Below are 18890 nucleotides of genomic sequence, written 5' to 3'. Positions count from 1 at the left end.
CACTCGCACGCAAACACACACGCACACACGCAGCGGCAATTCTAGCTCATGAAGTGTGTAATGGAGATTGTTTGACTCAGTCTCCTGATGATATACTTTGAAGTCGCTGTATGAATAATCTAAAATATCAAGGTTAGGCGATGTTGTCCCCACTTCGCAAGGTGATCTGAATACGAAATGACCGCACTGCTTTGTGTGCGATGATGAAATGTATGAGGTCTTGATATAACATTGTATTTTTGCCTGGAGTTGTGGGTTAACAAAGTCCTCTTTGCAACATATCGAACTGTTTCTCAGGGGCCGCGTTCCTTCTAGATATCCTTCATTGCAGCAACCTTGTTTCAGGCGAGTGATGTAACTTGCACGTAACCTTAGAAAAGGCGTGTATCACAAGTCAGCGGGGCGATAAAATCTCCTTTCTTTGAGCTCGGCTGAAAGAGGGTATGCGAGCGAGAAGGAGAGAAAGAAAGAAAGAAAGAGAGATTTTGCAAACATTGAGGATCACGTAATCGCGGACGATGCAAACGGGTGATGTAAGTGTGAAGACATCCTCGTGAGTGGCAGGTGGTTTGTCCAGGGTTCTGCCTCATTTTCTAGGATCGGTCTGTGAATCAGAGGGATGGATTGTAAAGAGATTAAAGAAGTTACAAACAAGAGCAATTCAACTTTTGCTTTTATTATTTCACCAGGGAGACTTTGAGAGAGATCTGAGGGTGGTTAGCGTACTCAAATTCAAAGAGTACAGTTAAGTTTAAAAAAAGTGGAGGGATCACAAGATGATTAACAGAAAACACATCAATTACTTTTTTTGGTTGACTTTCCTCAAAGCTTTTTTTTCTTATGAAATGCAGAGAACTTTTACATCTTCAGTCATCTAAAAACTGTTAAAATGAAACAAACAAAGAAAAGAGCATCACTCTTTAATTGAACTGCTCACAGCTCAAAGACATCTGTGATAACGCAAATAGGCATTGTTTGGCTATAAAGGGTCAAAAGGCCTAAAAAAAAAAACAGGGGTTTAAATCAGTGGGCAACCTCCAGGTCTGAAAAGTGAAGCCAATGCAGAAGTGCCTTAAACTTGCATTCTTTCTAATAGCCAGCAGGGGGCGACTCCTCTGGTTACAAAAAGAAGTCTGATTGTATAGAAGTTTATGAGAAAATGAGCCTACTTCTCACTTGATTTATTACCTCAGTAAACATTGTAAACATGAGTTTATGGTCTCAATTGCTAGTTTCAAGTCTTCTTCAATACAGCATGATGTTCATTTAGTAAATTATGGTCCCATTTAGAGTCAAATAGACCATAAAGCAGGGTATGCTTTAGGGCGTGGCTACCTTGTGATTGACAGGTCGCTACCACGGCGTTGTCTGGTCTGGGGGTTGTCTGTGTTATCGTCTTAAATCTTTAACCCTTTCACAGTGTGTTTTCAGTTCATGAAAGTTAATTATAACCTTTTTGGTTGCCTAAAAATGTCTCATTCAGCATACGGTTGTGCTCAGCTCCACCCTCTCGTGTCACTTCTGGTTGCAAAAAAACAAGATGGCAACAGCCAAAATGCCGAACTTGAGGCTTCAGAATTGCAGTCCACAAACCAATAAGTGATGTCACAGTAACTACATCCACTTCTTATATGGTTTATACCAAAAGATCGCTCACTACACAGCCTTGTAACAGCACCTCTGCTATCAGTTTAATCTTGACTTCATGTAGACAAAACAAATACAACCTCATCCCTCCTGGGAGCTCATAACTCACATATCAGTGTAATTACCCCTGACACATACAAGTTGATAGCTGGGTAACAATATACCAAATACACTTAATGAGGCATCACTACATCCCTGATATCCTCATGGGTTTGAGCCTCATTCAGGCCACCCCTACTGCAAATATTTGCACTAAGAGCTCCTTTTACGATGCTCTGGGTAAAACCACGCAGCAAGTGGCTGTTGTGGGACATTAATCACTGTCATCCATAAGCATGATCATCAATAGGTTTGGCACCTCCGCCTGCACGGAGTGCACGAGTGAATCAACACACATCTGAGAGGCTCTTCTGTTCTTTTATGGCTAATTGCAGCCTCTTCAGCAGCCGTCCTCGTCCTCTTCAATCCATTAATTCCTGGACAACAGCACTTCTGAGAAGTCGTAAAGTGAGTTAGGCAAAGTCAAAGCACTCATCGCCCCTTTCCATTAAAGCTCCGCACATCAATACCTGTCCAGTGCTGGAATACCATCCGTCGGCCGGCCACAGATCTACCTACAAAATGCAAGTGGCGAGGCTAATAAATGAACAATAGATGTGCATTAAGTTCAGCCATTAAATTTTAACACATGTATGAGGCTGGAGGAGACGCCCGACTTTGTTTTCAAGGTTGTTTAAGGTTACAGGTGGTGCATTTTGAATTGAATTATGCATGAGTTAGCGAGCACTTGCTATTGTTCAGCCTCACTCCATTGCTTTAATAAAATGAGGGCTTGTCCGACAGTTGTCTGCACATACGAATGCCGTATTTGCTCCTGAAAATGGATAGCACACACTTGCATAGTGTGGGCTGTTTTCAACAATGTGCTTCAGTTGTATTTTTATTTTTCCCAAAGACTTGGTAAATTGCACTTGGAGGGAGTATTGCTATTGATTCAAGTGGCATAGTGAGTTCAGAGTGAACGGTTGGGTGCAGCCCTTGTTGGTTAGCGTGAAGCAATCGATTTTATTCTGCTTATATGCTTTGCGGTGCTCTCAATCAAATCAGAAACAGGGAAGATGCTGTTTTTAAATTACAAAAGTGTGTGTGTGTGTGTGTGTGTGTGAGAGAGAGAGAGAGAGCATGTTATAGCCTGGATGCATGCATGTCTTTGCTGTGTACATGGATTTCACACTAACTCATTCCTTATCTTTCATCTTCTTCCCCCTGAGGGACTGCGGAGTTTCAGATGCTTTCAGGGTTTATGTTTCTCTCATCTCCACCCGACTACTGCCGTCCAATCATAACACTGACCCAGGTGTTAATCCCCAATTACAAGCCTGTAACCAAACTCATCCTTTCATAACGCCGCAGGGCCGGCAGCGCCATGCAGGAGGTCAGGGGGATCTTGAGTCCAGACTTTTGTGGGGGTTTTTTCCCTTTTTATGTATTTTACCTCCCATTGACTTTTCAAGTTTTTATTGTGAACAAATGTTGAATGTTAGGAAAAGTATTCCTGATCCTTTTAAATGAGTATTATCCCAAAGAATAATGCTCCAGCCTTCTTAAACCATCCTGGGGGTCAGTATCTGATTTCAGATTGCATGTGAGTCATTTACAGTATTATCCATCCCCATATCTAGTCACAAAGATTAAGGTAATTATAAGATGATTTGGACCCTACGTGTAATTTGACGTCTTACCATCAAGTAGTAATGGATCAAGTGACCTGGGCCAAAAATGACCACACAATTAGAAAAGCCAATATACAGAACTATATGGAAAGCATGAGCTCAATGCACTTTTAAGTACAACCATGTGTGATACGGTAACTTCTTTCTACTTAACTCGGGCTCATTATACATGTAAGGTCTTTGTGTTTGACTGGAGGATGATGAATTACCTTGGGTCCTGTCACCCGGCCGTCTCTTTTTAATGACCTTGTATTTTCATAGATCATATTTTAGGCAGGCATACAGGATATGATAGCTGGCAGCCAGAGGTAAGACTATATGTTTCCACTAGCGATTCTGCTAGATCCCGAGTTTATAAAATAAATAGTCAGAACCAGACGTTTTTTACTGTGGTGAAATTAGAGTAGTAAACCTTTCTCAGTCTGGCCAGGTCGGGGAGGATGGAGAGAAATGGTGTGTGCGTGTGTGTGTGTGTGTGTATGTGTGTGTGTGTGTGTGTGTGTGTGTGTCTGTGTGTGTGTGTGTGTGTGTGTGTGTGCAGCCCAGTGAATAGACAGTTAAAGGTTTAGACAGTCGCTCTCTTCTCTTCTCTTCTCTTCTCTTCTCTTCACATTGACTCTTCGTTCACCTCCGGTCCTCTATTCTCTGCTTTCCTAATCACTCAGCTTTTTTCCATAATCCCTATCATTCTGCTCTCTGCAATAGTTCTCTTTTCTTCTCCGCATTTCACTCCAGTCCTCCTTTGCCAAGCTAAAACTTGCTTAATAGTTTCAGTCAATGCTTAACTTTCATTAATAATTTCATTTTTACTTATAAATGAATAACGTTTTGAGTCAAAACCTTAAAATTTGTGAGATTCAACCCAAACTGGATCCATTTAGGCCTGTAATTACATTATCGAGTTATCGTACGATATATGGACATGATTGATCATTTTTGCTGTCCTCGATATTTCTTAATGTGTTTACATACGTGTTTCTTTACACAAGAGTGTCACCAACATTTTAGCCAACATGACGGCAGAATAAACAGCAGGGTTTTTCCGACCATTATGAGACTTGGACATTGCGTAGACATTGCACATTTTTGTTAACAGAGTCCGAGAATCCATTTTATTTATTGTTTTGGTTGTGTTTTCTTTATTTGGGATATTTTAATATTTTTTCACATTCCAATGCTTGAATATTCTTAGGAGTTAAAAGTTCACTGCTCTTTGAAAGGGTGTACTTGCATTATTATGCTATTATATCATCATTATATCAGTGGCATAACATGGCCTTATATCCCAATTATTTCTTTTTAGGCTTGAAGTCTGTTGTGTTCTGGTTCTCGATCTTGGTCTGCGTCTAAAAGTCACCCGGTGTCTGTGCCAGTGTGCTGGGAGACTAATGAATCCAACCTTCCCAGTGACTCTATCAGTCGACCCCTCCTAGAACGGCTCCAGAGGCCTGCATGGCTACTGAGGGACAGCCATCTGTGGTTAGGAGGCAGATGTGTGACCTCTGTCTGGGGATGTCATGATTCTTTACTCTTCCTTCCCTGTCCTCTGACAGTGTCTGACTTGGACTCTTTTTTCCTTTGAGGATCTTTGGAAGCTCCTGGAGACCATTTAACAACAAGGGGATACCTTGATATACCAGCATATTGCTGCCTGTATACGTCAGCGAGGAGCTCTAGGAATAGCAGCGTCAGTCAGTGAGTTAGTTCAAATCATTTCAGTGTGATTAGACACAAAGAGCAGTGTAGCCTCCGGGAGCTGGTGTGGCTTTTAGACTCTCGCTTGATTCTTGGAAAACTGTTTAAAGAGATGAATCTTCACTTTCTTGAATGTCACAGTTCTTCTCAGTAAACCTTTAAAGCTTACGGAGGCCAATCATTACTGCTCTTGAACATGTCGCTGGTCATGAAGCTTTGCATTTATATCTTGTATATATTTCTTGTGATTGTTTCATTCATTTCCATCACATCCCCTCTTGCGTATTTTGAAATGGAGCGCTCTTTATTTGGAATTTCAGTGACATCTCCATCTCTCACATGCTCCTCTCGCCTGCTAAAGCCGAGCTAGCGTGACTAAAATACTTAGTCACAGTGCACCTCGGCAGCAGTGAGCCAGAGCGCTACTGAGGCTCGGGCCTATAGCTAACAGGCTTAGGCTATCCTGTCTCTCTCACACCAGTATTTCTCTTTCATTTCACCTAAACTTAACTCTATGGATCCAAACAGTCGGCACAGAGGAACTCTAACATTTATACAGCCTGTAGTGTATAAACTTTACACACAAATACTGAGGGGAAAATATGCAAATAGAAATAGATTCAAGTAAAGATTAAGTGCATATTTATCATGAAGAAACACACGTAAACACACTCTAAAGTCTTGAGAAAACTGTGTAACATGGACCATCCTGTTTCTGGAACATGCACGTGTGTGTCTGAGTCAAAGCACACGCATCCACTCCGTGATTACAGCTATATGTTCCCAATGTCACCGATAGTACTTTTGTTTCTCTTGCAGCTCCTCCCTTCCCTCCTCTCTGTGTCACTCTCTTTTTACAACGTCCCTTTCACAATGTGCCACAGAGACGCTTGATAACAGTCTGTTGACTCTGTGTTACTGCTATTGCTGAGGGAAGTCATGTATCTCATCCTGCACAATACGGGCTCAGCCCTCACTGCCAGTGCAGGACTCTGATAATGTCTTGTTGTTACATTTGATATGGTCACTTATCTGCTGAGCACAAAGCAACTGAATTAGGTGGAACTAGACACGTCATCAAAGAAAATGTTGTGTTTTTGATTCATGTTTTATCTCGGAATTTACTTCCGGCTTGTTTTTAGGTATCTGTTGTAATTTTCAAGTGTAGGGTCATTCTTGTCACAAGTATCACAGACTATCAAAGGTGAAAGACAAGCTAAGAACTTTTGATTTGTGTGCATTTTTGCCATCTTAATTCAGTTCATTGACTAGTTTAGGGCTGCAACTAACGATTATTTTCATTTTCGATTAATCTGTCGATTATTTTCTCGATTAATCAATTAGTTGTTTGGTCTATAAAATGGTGAAAAATGGTCCTTAAATGTCTTGTTTTGTCCACAACTCAAATATATGCAGTTTACTGTTATAGAGAAGTAAAGAAACCAGAAAATATTCACTTTTAAGAAGCTGGAATCAGAGTATTTTGACTTTTTTTTTTTTTTTTCAATGAAAAAGGATATCATAAAATCATTAAATTATATCAAACAGATAAATCGATTATCAAAATAGCTGCAGATTAATTTAATTATTGACAACTAATCGATTCATTGTTTTTCTGCCATGTTTCAGTCTTGACCAGATGTGAATATAGTATCCAGAGGTGTAAGTTGTGTATGTGTGTGTGTGTAATGAGCACTGCAGTCGTTGGCAGGGGAGGGGGGGTACACTGTTTCGCCGTTCTGTAAAGCGGGCATGCAGGATGGCACAGATGGCGGTGGAATGAGACCCGCGCTCGCTGCAGATTTACGCTCCTCTCTCGGGCGTCTGTCTGTGTGTCTGTGAGTCTCTACTCTCCCCTCTCTCATTCCTCAACTAACAGTCTGAGCATCTGCATCACTGTCATCGTGGCCCCGACACATGATGTGGTGATGAGCAGTCTATTTCCAGAACTACTCTAGTCTGGTGCACCTCACGGGCGCTTTTGTTATCAAATTAAATCCTGCTGGTGTTTATGTGCAAATTATGATTTAGTTCCTTTGTGGAGTGTGTTGCCCTGAGCTGTTGTTCACTTCCTGTGTTAAGTCAGCAGCGTGTTATTTTTGGTATGTTATTATAATCTTTCGCTTTGTCTTCCTTCAGACCGCACTGGGAAGCGCTCCACCATGCCCGACTCACCTGCGGACGTCAAGACACAGTCCAGGTTGACCCCTCCTACCATGCCACCTCCACCCAGCACGCAAGGAGCACCTCGTAACAGCTCCTACACCCCCACCACATGTGAGTAAAGTCAGGTTTAAAGTTCTGTGTTAAGGGGTTGTGGTGTAGAGACGGAGGTACACATCACCAATCTAACAACAGTTACATGTATGTTGTTACATATTTGACATTTTAACAGTTATGCTGTCTCCTACTAGTTTCCAATGTACCGTATCACTGCCAATACCGACTTTATTAAGTTGTTATGGTATTCTGTGGCTCATGGCCGTAACCGATCCTCATTAAATACAGTTCCCTTGTAAATGTCATCATAAAGTTCATTGTGTCCAGTATCAGTTACATTGTAGTAACAGCATCCCCAGCCTCATGTTCAGAGTTCCATGAATACACATTTTAAGCACATTAAGAGAGCATTGGTATTGTATCGATACTCGGTATCAGCATATACGCTGAGTTGTGGTATCGCAATCGATATCTGGAGAGAAATAGTTGTGTTGGTGCATCCCTATGTAGGCTACGGTACTTTGGTGGTTGTATCAACAGATGCAATGTGATGCTATAAATCAATTCCAAGCTGATGGCCGGATGAAAAAACGTTTGGGTAGGAGTGCTTCCTGGACTCAAAAAGAGTTTTTATGAGGTGCTCTTTGGATAACGATACATGTAGACACAAAAATCACAAGAAAACTTTCTTTTTAAACATGCATTTATTATGATGGCATGTCATGTCAGACCTAAAAACAAACTCCGGCGCGTTTCGGCATCAAGCCTTCGTCAGGGAGTCAAAAACAGAAACCAAAGTCAAAAAGTGATGACGGGATGGCTGCACATCAGAGCGCAGAAGTATAATTCCACCTTAAGTCACCCATGGAAAATAAACACAGCAACACCCTGAACAGAACTGATAGGAGATAGGAGGCCATGCATGTGCTCACACATGGGAAGGCAGTCGCAACATCCATAGGTAAAACCCCCAAATCAAAAATTTTAAAAGCCATCAGCATCGTAAAACCTTTTTAACAAGTTGCATTGAGCCTTCCCAAATTGCAGTCGTTCCAAACAACTCCCCCCAACAAGTTCATTAACGCCCACGCTTACAAACCCTTGGAGCGTTGCCACGACGTGCACATAGCCTCTGACGAGTGACAAATTACACCCTAGTATTCACTTAGAAGTGCATACTTAACCACTTGCATGAAGAGCACTAGAATCAAAGAATCAAAGGCCTTGTGGTTCAAAAATGCTCCGAGCACTCAAGTCTGCGTTAGTGGTGCTGGTTCTCTGCAACAGAGGCATTATTTTGTTCTCTTTCAATCACTTATTCTACCCTTTTTTCATCTCTGGTATTTACTTTCTCCCTCTCTCTTTGTATCTGTCTGTTGCAAACGCTCACACTCCACAATTAACATCGGGGCTTCCGTGCGATGAGGGAGGAAAGGCCCGGCTCTCTCATTACGCATGCCGAAGGTTTTAACAAAGCAGTATGCTTTGATTTCCACCCGACGTAATTGTTACCAGATGCAGTTTGAGTATCTCGTCTCTCTTTACAGTGGCGGCTTTGGACGGCAGCCAGAGGGGGAGTGAGTGGATCGCTAGTCAAAACCTAATCTCATTAGAGAGAAAGCTTTATGCCGCCTTGTATCTCTTTGTACACCAACTCCCCCAACACACACACACACACGCACTGCTCCCGTGCTCTGGCGCGACGGGGGGTCACACACTGTCCCTGCTTGTTTAGACTGCAGCGAGGGAGGGAGGGAGGAAGGGAGGGATTGAGGGAGGGACGGAAAGGGAGAAGGAGGTGCAGAGAGGCAGTCTCCAAATGCAGAAATATGTTTTTTATGAGAGGATGCCGCAAAGGATCAAACGAGCCGCCATGATTAGAAACAAATGTTGAGGATTGTGAATGTTTTCAGGGGAATGTAAATCATTCCAAATCAGCGGTTTGGTCTCAGTGAAGCTGACGTATGTTGTTTCCTCTGTTGGTGTTTGTTAAAGGCACAGTCAGGGTTATTTTTGGTGATTTGCATATAGCAAGAGCGAATGTTATTTTTGCACAATGGAATGCATCTCTTAACTCTATTCTTTATGTTGTTGTTTCACACAGTAACCAATGGCAGCAGCCACTCTCCCACGGCGCTCAACGGTGCTCCGTCTCCTCCAAACGGCTACAGCAACGGCCCCAGCTCCTCCTCCTCCTCCTCGCTGGCCAACCAGCAACTGCCGCCGGCCTGCGGCGCCCGGCAGCTCAGCAAGCTCAAGCGCTTCCTCACAACTCTGCAGCAGTTTGGCAACGACATCTCACCTGAGATCGGCGAGCGGGTCCGCACGTTAGTGCTGGGACTAGTGGTGAGTAGCCTCTGTGTGTGTGTGTGTGTGTGTGAGCTTTAGTTCAAAGGGAATAAGTGAATCCGTTGGAAGGTTATTTGAGAATAACTCTTAGCATTTGTTCAGCATGCCTGATGGAATGAGTTTACTGAATCAAACTGTTTAAATAGTGTCAGGTTAGTTGTCAGAGATGAAAACTTTAAATACTTTGAGATACTTAACGCTGATTATAAAAACCTCAGGGGTATTTCTTTAAGGCTTTATTTATTTTTTTTATGTCAGAAACCTCATCCAGTCCTTCAGGCATAAGTTTAAAATAAGCCTCTGCCTCCAGGATTGATACAATGCCTGACAAAACAAAAGCGGTGTGTTGTCCTCTGGGACAAAGAATATAATCAGACAAGGAGACTACCTACCGTCTTCATGCATCTGATCCAATTTGGATTTTATGACATTACACTTATTTAAATTCAAATACAACACGCAACAAACCAAAGATTAGACTTGTTATTTTAAAGAGGACCTATTATGCTTATTTTCAAGTGCCTACTTGTATTTTGGGTTTCTAGTAGAACATGTTTACATGCTTTATTGTTCAAAAAACGCTTTACTTTTCTCATACCGGCTGTGCTTCAGCACTTCTTTTCACCCTCTGTCTGAAACACTCTGTTCGAGCTCCTCCCCCCCTTCCCCTCCCGAAAAGCACAGTCTACTCTGATTGGTCACTGGTCATTGGTCAAACTAACCTCTAGGGAAAAAAAGTGTTACTTGATGACCTCACCACATAACGGAAGAAGAGGCGGGACTTCAATCATAGCGTATAACTCCCTTTGGCGTGGACTTTGGGCTTTATAACTTTGCAGAAAAGACGACATAACATACTAAAGGAAAGTGAAAAAGCACAAAAGCATAATAGGTTCTCTTTAACATCAAACTAATGTAATCACTAAGGATTTGCAGGTGTCTGACAACATGATGCACTATTAAAAACGTATTTCTTTATTTAGCTAATAAAAACAGATGATTATAGCTTTAAGAGGATGCAATTAAAGCATTGCTGATAATCACACTTCTAACCCATAAAATGTGTTGATATTCAAAACCTAAATTAGAACTTTACTAATAACACAGTACATAAACAACATGCATGCAAAGAATGAAAACAAAAACAAGACAGTGTTTTCTTCACCAGAGATTAAACTGCAAGATACAAATCAAGCGTGTAAACATCAAACTGCATTTATCCAGCAAAGATTTGATAAGACAGATGTGTTTCTCCGGCTTAGCTGACATGGTTACACGGATGCAATATAAAATACATGTGCAAATCTAAAGATTTACCGCACGTCTGTGTGATCTGAGAAGATTTGACTTAACGAGCAGGGGAATACAGAAATAGTGATTGAATGCTGTGCAGAGAGGAGGAGGAGGAGGAGGAGGAGGAGGAGGAGGAGGAGGAGGCGGAGGAGATGGAGGAAGGACTTTTTTTAATTAGCCTCACAGAGCATAGCCTTCTTTTTGGCTTCACTATGTTTATTATTCTCACCGTCTGCATATGCACGTGCCTCTCCTGTGTCGTTTTGGCTTGCATACCCCCCCTCCCTCCATTTCTCTCTCTCTCTTTCTCTCTCTCTCTTTCCCCCTCTTCCTCTCTCTGTCCCTCCCCTTGCCTTATTGAAAAGAGTGACACCGTTAATTAGCTAGTTGTGTGCCGGGGAGAGGGGGAGAGGGAGACTCGGGAGGTTTCACTAGCTGTCAAGAACAGCCCCTACGCAATCTGGGCGAACAGATGTAAGGCTGAATGTAACAAAATTCAGGTCTGGGAAATAACACCGAGAGTGTTGGGAGGAAAAATAATATCTGCTGCTTTTTTTCTTTATCTCCGTCTCGCTTGATTCTTTTTTTTCCTTGTTTGTATTTTTGCTTATTATAGAGCAGATACGTCTCCCTTGTGCATCCTCACCTCCATCTCCTCTCTTTTTCACTCTTTCTCTCCGCTCTGCATCGTGGGAATAGTTCATGTTGAAAATCTAAAATAGTGTCACCGCTGTCTTGTCAGCCATTAATGTGAGTTACAGGCAACCACAGAAGGAGAGACTTTGTTCTGGTGTTGACAGACTGAAATGTATAACACACTTTGGGCCCCCCCCACTGCTCCAAAACACACAAATACCCTCTCTCACCAAATATACTACACCCTCCTTGTCCTCATGTTCCTGGTCCATAATGTATTTTGGTCAGCTTGGTCTTATCTGGTTTCTGAAAAGAGCCAGACAGTTTTTGGGTTGGCACTGATGGAGAGAGGTAGCACAGGCGTGGAGCGTTGTGGCACACGTGTGTTGGGGCTCATGTACTGTGTTGATAAGGACGGGGGGTGTCATGCATGTAGACGTATAGACAACAGAAAGCATGTGTCCAAGTGATGGAAACAAAGAAAAAAGATCACGTCCCCTGTGATGATACTAGGAGGCTGTATTTCAATCAAAGAAGCTCTGTTTTCCCAATATCCTGTGCAAAACTGCAATAAATGTATAATTTTATTGGTCATAAATTAGGGAATACACACCAAAAATTAGCATTCATGTCACAGTTGTCTTCAAAATATACAATTTGTCACTTTCTATTCATAATAACAGACAAGCAAACCTGAGCTGATGTGAAAATAGCCTGAAAGAACAGCAAGTATTCAAACAATTCACCTAAATGTTTAGATAAATACGGAGATGATTGTTTTTTAAATGAGCCAATAACTCCTGTTCAAAAAGAGCATATTTGATAAAAAAAAAATGAAGCACATTTCTTTCTCATGCAGCATATTTTTGTGTATTTGTTTTGTTAATTGAAGGAGATGTGTGTCTTTGTTTTCTGTGGCTCTCTTCACCGCGGCCTGCCCATATGCTTCCTATTACAAAAACCCGAAACATTCACTCCAGGCCAGGTTATAGCTTAGCTTCCAATAAGTAATATTATCACTTAATGCTTTCCACATGCATTCATGTGTTTTCTCTCTGTGTCTCTCCTCCAGAATTCCACGCTAACCATCGAAGAATTTCACTCCAAGCTCCAAGAAGCCACCAACTTCCCTCTGCGACCTTTTGTCATCCCTTTTCTGAAGGTAAGTATTTAAATATGCAATCACTACAGAAGGCCTGCTTGCCTGACTGATCGGCCAAATCTGGAAAACATTTAGCCAGCCCAGATCCAGATGTGCATACTTATGTTCGTGATATTTATCCCTCTTGTATCTACCCTTAACCCCTTTTTTCTTTCTTCCCTCTCACTGAGTTTCTCTGCAATCTCACGAAATACCGCCGCTCTCATTGTGTAACGCACGTCATCTTTTTCTTTCTCTCACTCATTCTGTCAATATCTTGTCAATACTAGGGCTGTGTATTGGCAAGAATCTGGCAATGTGATACATATCATGATACAGGGGTTACGATTCAATATATTGCAATATATTGCGAAACAGTAAGCAAGACGATATATTGCCATTTTTTTAATCTAATTTTAGGAAAACTGTCATAGTATAAAAAACACACCAGCAGTAAAAAAAAAAAGAACAGGGGGATCTGCATTTTAATTTATCACAGTCCAGAGGGCACATACACTGAGAGGGCCCAACTCTTTGCAAATTAAATTAAGTATTGACTGAGTTAATCTTTGCATTAATAAAAAATCAATACAGTGTTTTTGAGAATCAATACAGTATCACAAAACATAATATTGCGATATTCGATATTTTTTATATTTTCTTACACCCCTAGTTAATACTCAGATCAATACCGCTGTTCAACTAAAAGCAACTTTGTTCAGACTATAATTTTTTTGTACAATGCTGCACCCGCTTCAACTGTTATCGGACATTATCGGTCGCTATAAGCACCATAGATGTGGGTCAATAGGGGCCTACTGCGTTGTGAAAGTGAAGCTTAAAAACAACACCTTCTAACACGTAAAACTGAATGAAACGTTACATTTTGAACACAAACAAAAAGGCTTCTTTAGGTTTAGGCAACAAAACTACAACTTCTTTCGGTTTACGCAAAAAAAAACAACAGTTAAGTTTAGGGAAAAACATTGTGTTTTGGGTCAAACTACGAACACAAAGACAACTACACATTGTTAGTTTCACACAGAATGCAAACTCCGGTCTCCTGGGTGAAAACACTTTGTTTTGTGTCCATCGTTCCCAACATCCACACCTCATGGAGCTTCACTGTCCATACTACAGTGCCTGACTTCCGCTTCTGCTCCTGTCATAATTACTACGGTCACTATAGATCACTGTTGAGTGTTTTTATACCTTCTTTCGGCGGTCTACCATGTGACTAGATGATAAAACCTACTAGTGGGCTACTTAATAGCCTGACAACAGTCTAATCGGCTGAATATTTGAACTGGAAGAATGTTTTTCTGTGTTTTGTTTTTAAGAAACTTGCTGAACGTGTGCTGGAACAGAGCACAATGAGTGTGGTTGTGACCTGAGGAGGACAACATCCCCCTTCATGTCCTCCACTTTCTCTGAGGCTTGTTTTGTCATCGATTCTTCATCCCACTAAGCCACATTTTCAGCCATTAGCATGGTATATTACCAGAGGAAGGAGCACTCCAGTCGTGCCCTGGCTTCAGCCTATTTGTCACGGGTCGTTTTTTCAGTCACAACAGCACAGCTCACGTCTCTTTATTCCAGTCTGGGAGCTAAAAATGAAGACTGATGGCGGATGTTTCTGTTTGTATCTAACAGGTGAAATAGTAGCCATTTATGTGCATTTGGGCTGTTTGTGTCAGATAGGTGCATATTCTTAGTGTCAGTGCAGGAGCTAAAGCAGTCTGGAGGTGAGACTGTTGGCAGCGGCGGCAGCGGTATGATTTGTTTTGGTAGTCAAAGATGACAAATGGGACCGGGGGGTTTATATTGAGGGATGTACTGTGCAGCAGCAGTTCAGATCATGTTATGGGGTATAGGTGAAGCTGAGATCAATATCAGTGTGCTGCTGAGAGACGGAGAGCAGGGACATTTAAAACAGAGCTCATTTGTTTCTATTACAGGCTCTATTTTGTTTTCTCACTTTCTTTTTACTCATTTTTTTATGCTTCCTCTGCCTACCTCTTCCTCTTCATCTTTCCTCCATCCTTATCCATCCCTCCCTACCTTGCTCTACCTGCTTGTGTCTGATTGACAGGCATGAGGTAAATGTTATTTGTGTTCTCCCTGAGCACAATATCATCTCACTTCTGTAGGTGCGTGCATGACTGCATTTGCAGATGTGTGCATGTGTGAGGTGACATTCACAAGCCTATATTATCCACTGAGGTCCTGCGTGGATGTGCTATTGGTCCCACTAGAATCGTTGTTACTGGCAGTTAACAACACAAACAGGGACTTTGAGTCCTCCCTGTGTCCTTCCTCACATCACTCCCTTATTCACCATGTTTTCTTCATATTTTTGCCTCACCTTCTCATTTGTTCTCCCTCCGTATCCTTCCATCTTTATCCCTTCCCCGTCTCTGTTTACTGTTCCCCATCTATCCATCCTCCAGTCCCTCCTTCCCTTCCCTTCTCCTCTCCTCGCCAGATGGTTAGTGTATCACTGGGATGGCTGCGGAATCAAAGATGCAACTTTTTTTTTTCCCCCTCCGTCGCTCCTTCTCTCTCTCCCCAGTCTAATTTTAGTGTCTTCCCACTGCGGAGCCTTTAATGCCAGCTACCATATGGTAGCAGGGAGCAGTCGGAGGTGTAGGGGAGCTTTTATAGGTGCGTCGAAGCACAGCTGCAACAATGCGCGTCAGGGCTCAGAGTTTTTCATTACGCTAATGTTAGACCCCTCCAACCACCCCCACCCCCACCCAAATCCACTCAACTGCTTTCCCCTTCTCTTAATACTGAACCGCAAATTGGCTGGGACTCTTTACTGGAAGGAGGCAATCATAAACCACACAGCGCCGGTGACGTGATGTGTTGGCGGGACGCCCGCCACACGAGAAGTACAAAAGTAACACAATGTTTCTCTGTTTTCGAGTTAAAATCGAGCTTTTGTTTTGTTTTCGTTGCGTCACGCTGAAGTGCGAGGACACAAGAATAAACACATTTACCTAAAGAGAAAGAGAGAGAAAGTCGTGATAGGAAATAAATGAGCAATATACACGTGCAAAAAAACGAAGTCTCCTCGATTCTCCTCCAACTGCAAATTACACAGAAACAGAGAGTTGATGAAGTGCAGCATATCCTGAACGTGGCATATTCTGAATAGTTTTTTGGCACCGTTTTACAAAATGACAGATCCAGTATTTTCACAATAAATCATCCTGGGCGGATTTTAGCTGTGGCTGCTGAACACTACTTGAAATTTTTCCTTTTATGCAAGTGCAGATGTTGGTTACCATAACTGCACAGAAGCAAATGGCCGTACTTTGTCATATGAAAAATGATCCAGTCTCTTCAGTGGTCGGCGTTTCTTGACTCAGTCTTTTTTGTTAATGCATCCCACATCTCTGGCAATTAGGATGACCTCTAATTAATGAAAGATGAGTTCACCGGGGTCAAAGCAATCTATTTTACGCTCTTTTTTTTCAGAGGGTAATTACGATCATAAACTATTAACGGACCATTAACTCGGGCAGGTAAAGCGAAGGCCAGCGCTTGGCATTTCTTTTACTACACCCAATTACTGGAGAGGGATTCTCGTATGATTATGAAACATAAATCCCAATAAACAAACCGTGATTGTGTTTTGCAAATATTATTTCTGTATGCATTTGGCTAAGACACGATGGAATGATCAAAGAAATGTAGGACGGAAGGAAAGAAAGAGTGAATAAAAGCCTATAGATTATAAAAGTGGGAAAAAACAAGGAAAGGAAAAAACACAAAGCAAGAGACTTAGAGAGAGATTATGTTATTGAGGACAAAACAAAGATTAACAGACCGAAAACTTACAAAGATGGCCTCTCCAAAGGCTCTTGTGATGTACCTCGCCAAAATAGCCCCCGCTCTCATTCTGAACCTGCCTGACGCAACACTTTCATCTTCTTGCTTCAAAACGCACCCCATCAGATGCCTTTGAAGTCGTCTTGTGCATACCTGCATGACCCTGTAACTCCACGCAAGAAAGTAGACCCCCTTACTGCTGTTTCTTTATGAAAAAAAATGCATATGCCACAGAGAAATTCTTTGGGTGTTAATGCACTCGGGGTCACAGGAGGTGGTGGTGGTTCAGTGGAAATAATGAGCAAACAGGGGTCAGATGACAGTGAAGAAATGGATCTCAAATTGGTGTTTGTGGAATGAAAAGACTGGGGAAAAGCTTTTATTATAACTTCATATTTTTATGAGCTTCATATGTTGTTTTAGATCAAAGAGATGCATCAGTCTGGTTGAATTTATCTTCGTCAACATTTACGTATTACATTTTGCACAAGGCCATGAGTAGAGCTTGAATATTCCAACTGTATATTTTCTCTTTTAAGAGCTTAAGCTGACTTTGATTACCCTTAAAGCGATGCAGACGCAATTCAATTTGCATTTTATTGTTTCATGCGCTTCCGAATCTTCCTTATTATGTTTTCCCTACAAGATATATCTGTTTAAGACATTGCGGTAAAAACAGCTCAGCTCAGAATCTGACAGATTATTTCACAAATTAGCCAAAAAGGAAACATCTTAGAAAGAGGAGTGAGCGACAGAGCAAGTCATTTTTAATATCTGTTGAAAGGCAGATGTGATATTTATATTCTTGCTTCTCTAGAAGAAATGGTCTTCAGCGTTGATTAAACTGTACAGCTGTTACATTTCTGTTTCTGTGCTGTGCTTCTGCAGGCCAACCTGCCGCTCCTACAGAGGGAGTTGCTGCACTGCGCCAGGCTGGCCAAGCAGAACCCGGCTCAGTACCTGGCCCAGCACGAGCAGCTTCTCCTGGACACCAGCACCACCTCCCCGGTGGACTCCTCCGAACTCCTGCTGGATGTCAACGAGAACGGCAAGAGAAGGACGCCAGACAGGTGGGTGAATCGGAAAGTCAGGCCATTATTTTGCCCGCATGGGACTCATTCGGTTTATACATTCACCAGCTCCGAACATTAATGAACCCCTTCGAGTCTGCCTGCATCCCCATGAACCAGTACGACACTCCGCAGACACAAGCTGAGCCGATGCAGAGCGATAGTGTGATGTGTTAATGTATGTATGGGAAGTGTCTGTCAGGGCGCCACCGGGCCTCATGACGTGCTCCATTGGACACCTCAGCTCCCGGCTCCTGCTCTTAATGGGCCAGAACTGAGGAGAGGAAGAGATGGTAGAGTAGACCGGGCAACACACACACACACAGACACACCTTTCCTGAGGATAGAAAAATGGAAGGAAGACAGCTGTGCTGTGCTTTAATGAAAAGTGTGAATGTGTCAATGAATATGTATTCTGTGTAAGTTATCATTTACTTCCATGCTTGATTGGGTGTGTGAGTGTGTGTGTGTGTGTGTGTGTGTGTCTCTGCTTCGGCTCCACAGCCACCACAGCCTAATCATTGCTTCCGTTTGTTGTCACGGACTTTGGTAATGACTCAATGTTCTCTGCTCTAATGGACAAGCACTGAGACGTGCCGTCCAGGAACACACAGCACTGTAGAAACCTGTAGTCCTCTCTCCAACAGTCTTCCCCCAGAGCAGCACAAAAACGGAAACAAGCACAAAACCCGCCAGCCCAACGGCGGGCATGTGTGCATATTTAAGACTGTGGCTCATCCCCAGCCCAATAACATACATTTCATTTGGTAATAAATATCAGAATTAGGGCTGTCAAACGATTAAATCATTTAATCGCAAATTAATCACACATTTTTTATCTGTTCGAAATGTACCTTAAAGGGAGATTTGTCAGGTATTTAATGCTCTTATCAACATGGGAGTGGGCAAATATGCTTGCTTTATGCAAATGTATGTATATATTTATTATTTGAAATCAATTAACAACACAAAACAATGACAACTATTGTCCAGAAACCCTCACAGGAACTGCATTTAGCATAAAACAATATGGTCAAATCATAACATGGCAAACTGCAGCCCAACAGGCAACAACAGCTGTCAGTGTGTCAGTGTGCTGACTTGACTATGACTTGCCCCAAACTGCATGTGATTATCATAAAGTGGGCATGTCTGTAAAGGGGAGACTCGTGGGTACCCATAGAACCCATTTTTCATTCACATATTTTGAGGTCAGAGGTCTAGGGACCACTTTGAAAATGGCCATGCCAGTTTTTCCTCACTAAAATT

General features: G+C 42.2%; 1 protein-coding gene across 6 annotated transcripts in view; it reads left to right on the top strand.

Moving 5' to 3' along the window:
* runx1t1 (RUNX1 partner transcriptional co-repressor 1) overlaps window positions 1–18890 on the top strand; it is a 66825-nt gene that overhangs the window by 33306 nt on the left and 14629 nt on the right. For all 6 annotated transcript variants that reach the window (XM_037795293.1, XM_037795294.1, XM_037795291.1 and 3 more), the window contains 4 exons: window positions 7215–7352; window positions 9400–9641; window positions 12646–12735; window positions 17440–17621. In XM_037795293.1, the coding sequence (XP_037651221.1) occupies window positions 7215–7352; window positions 9400–9641; window positions 12646–12735; window positions 17440–17621 (652 nt within the window). The remainder of the gene's footprint in view (window positions 1–7214; window positions 7353–9399; window positions 9642–12645; window positions 12736–17439; window positions 17622–18890) is intronic.

This window comes from Sebastes umbrosus, chromosome 15 (genome assembly GCF_015220745.1).
Source record: "Sebastes umbrosus isolate fSebUmb1 chromosome 15, fSebUmb1.pri, whole genome shotgun sequence".
Classification (NCBI taxonomy): domain Eukaryota; kingdom Metazoa; phylum Chordata; class Actinopteri; order Perciformes; family Sebastidae; genus Sebastes; species Sebastes umbrosus.
Note: the sequence above shows the minus strand (reverse complement) of the source record. Positions and strands in the feature narration are given on the sequence as shown.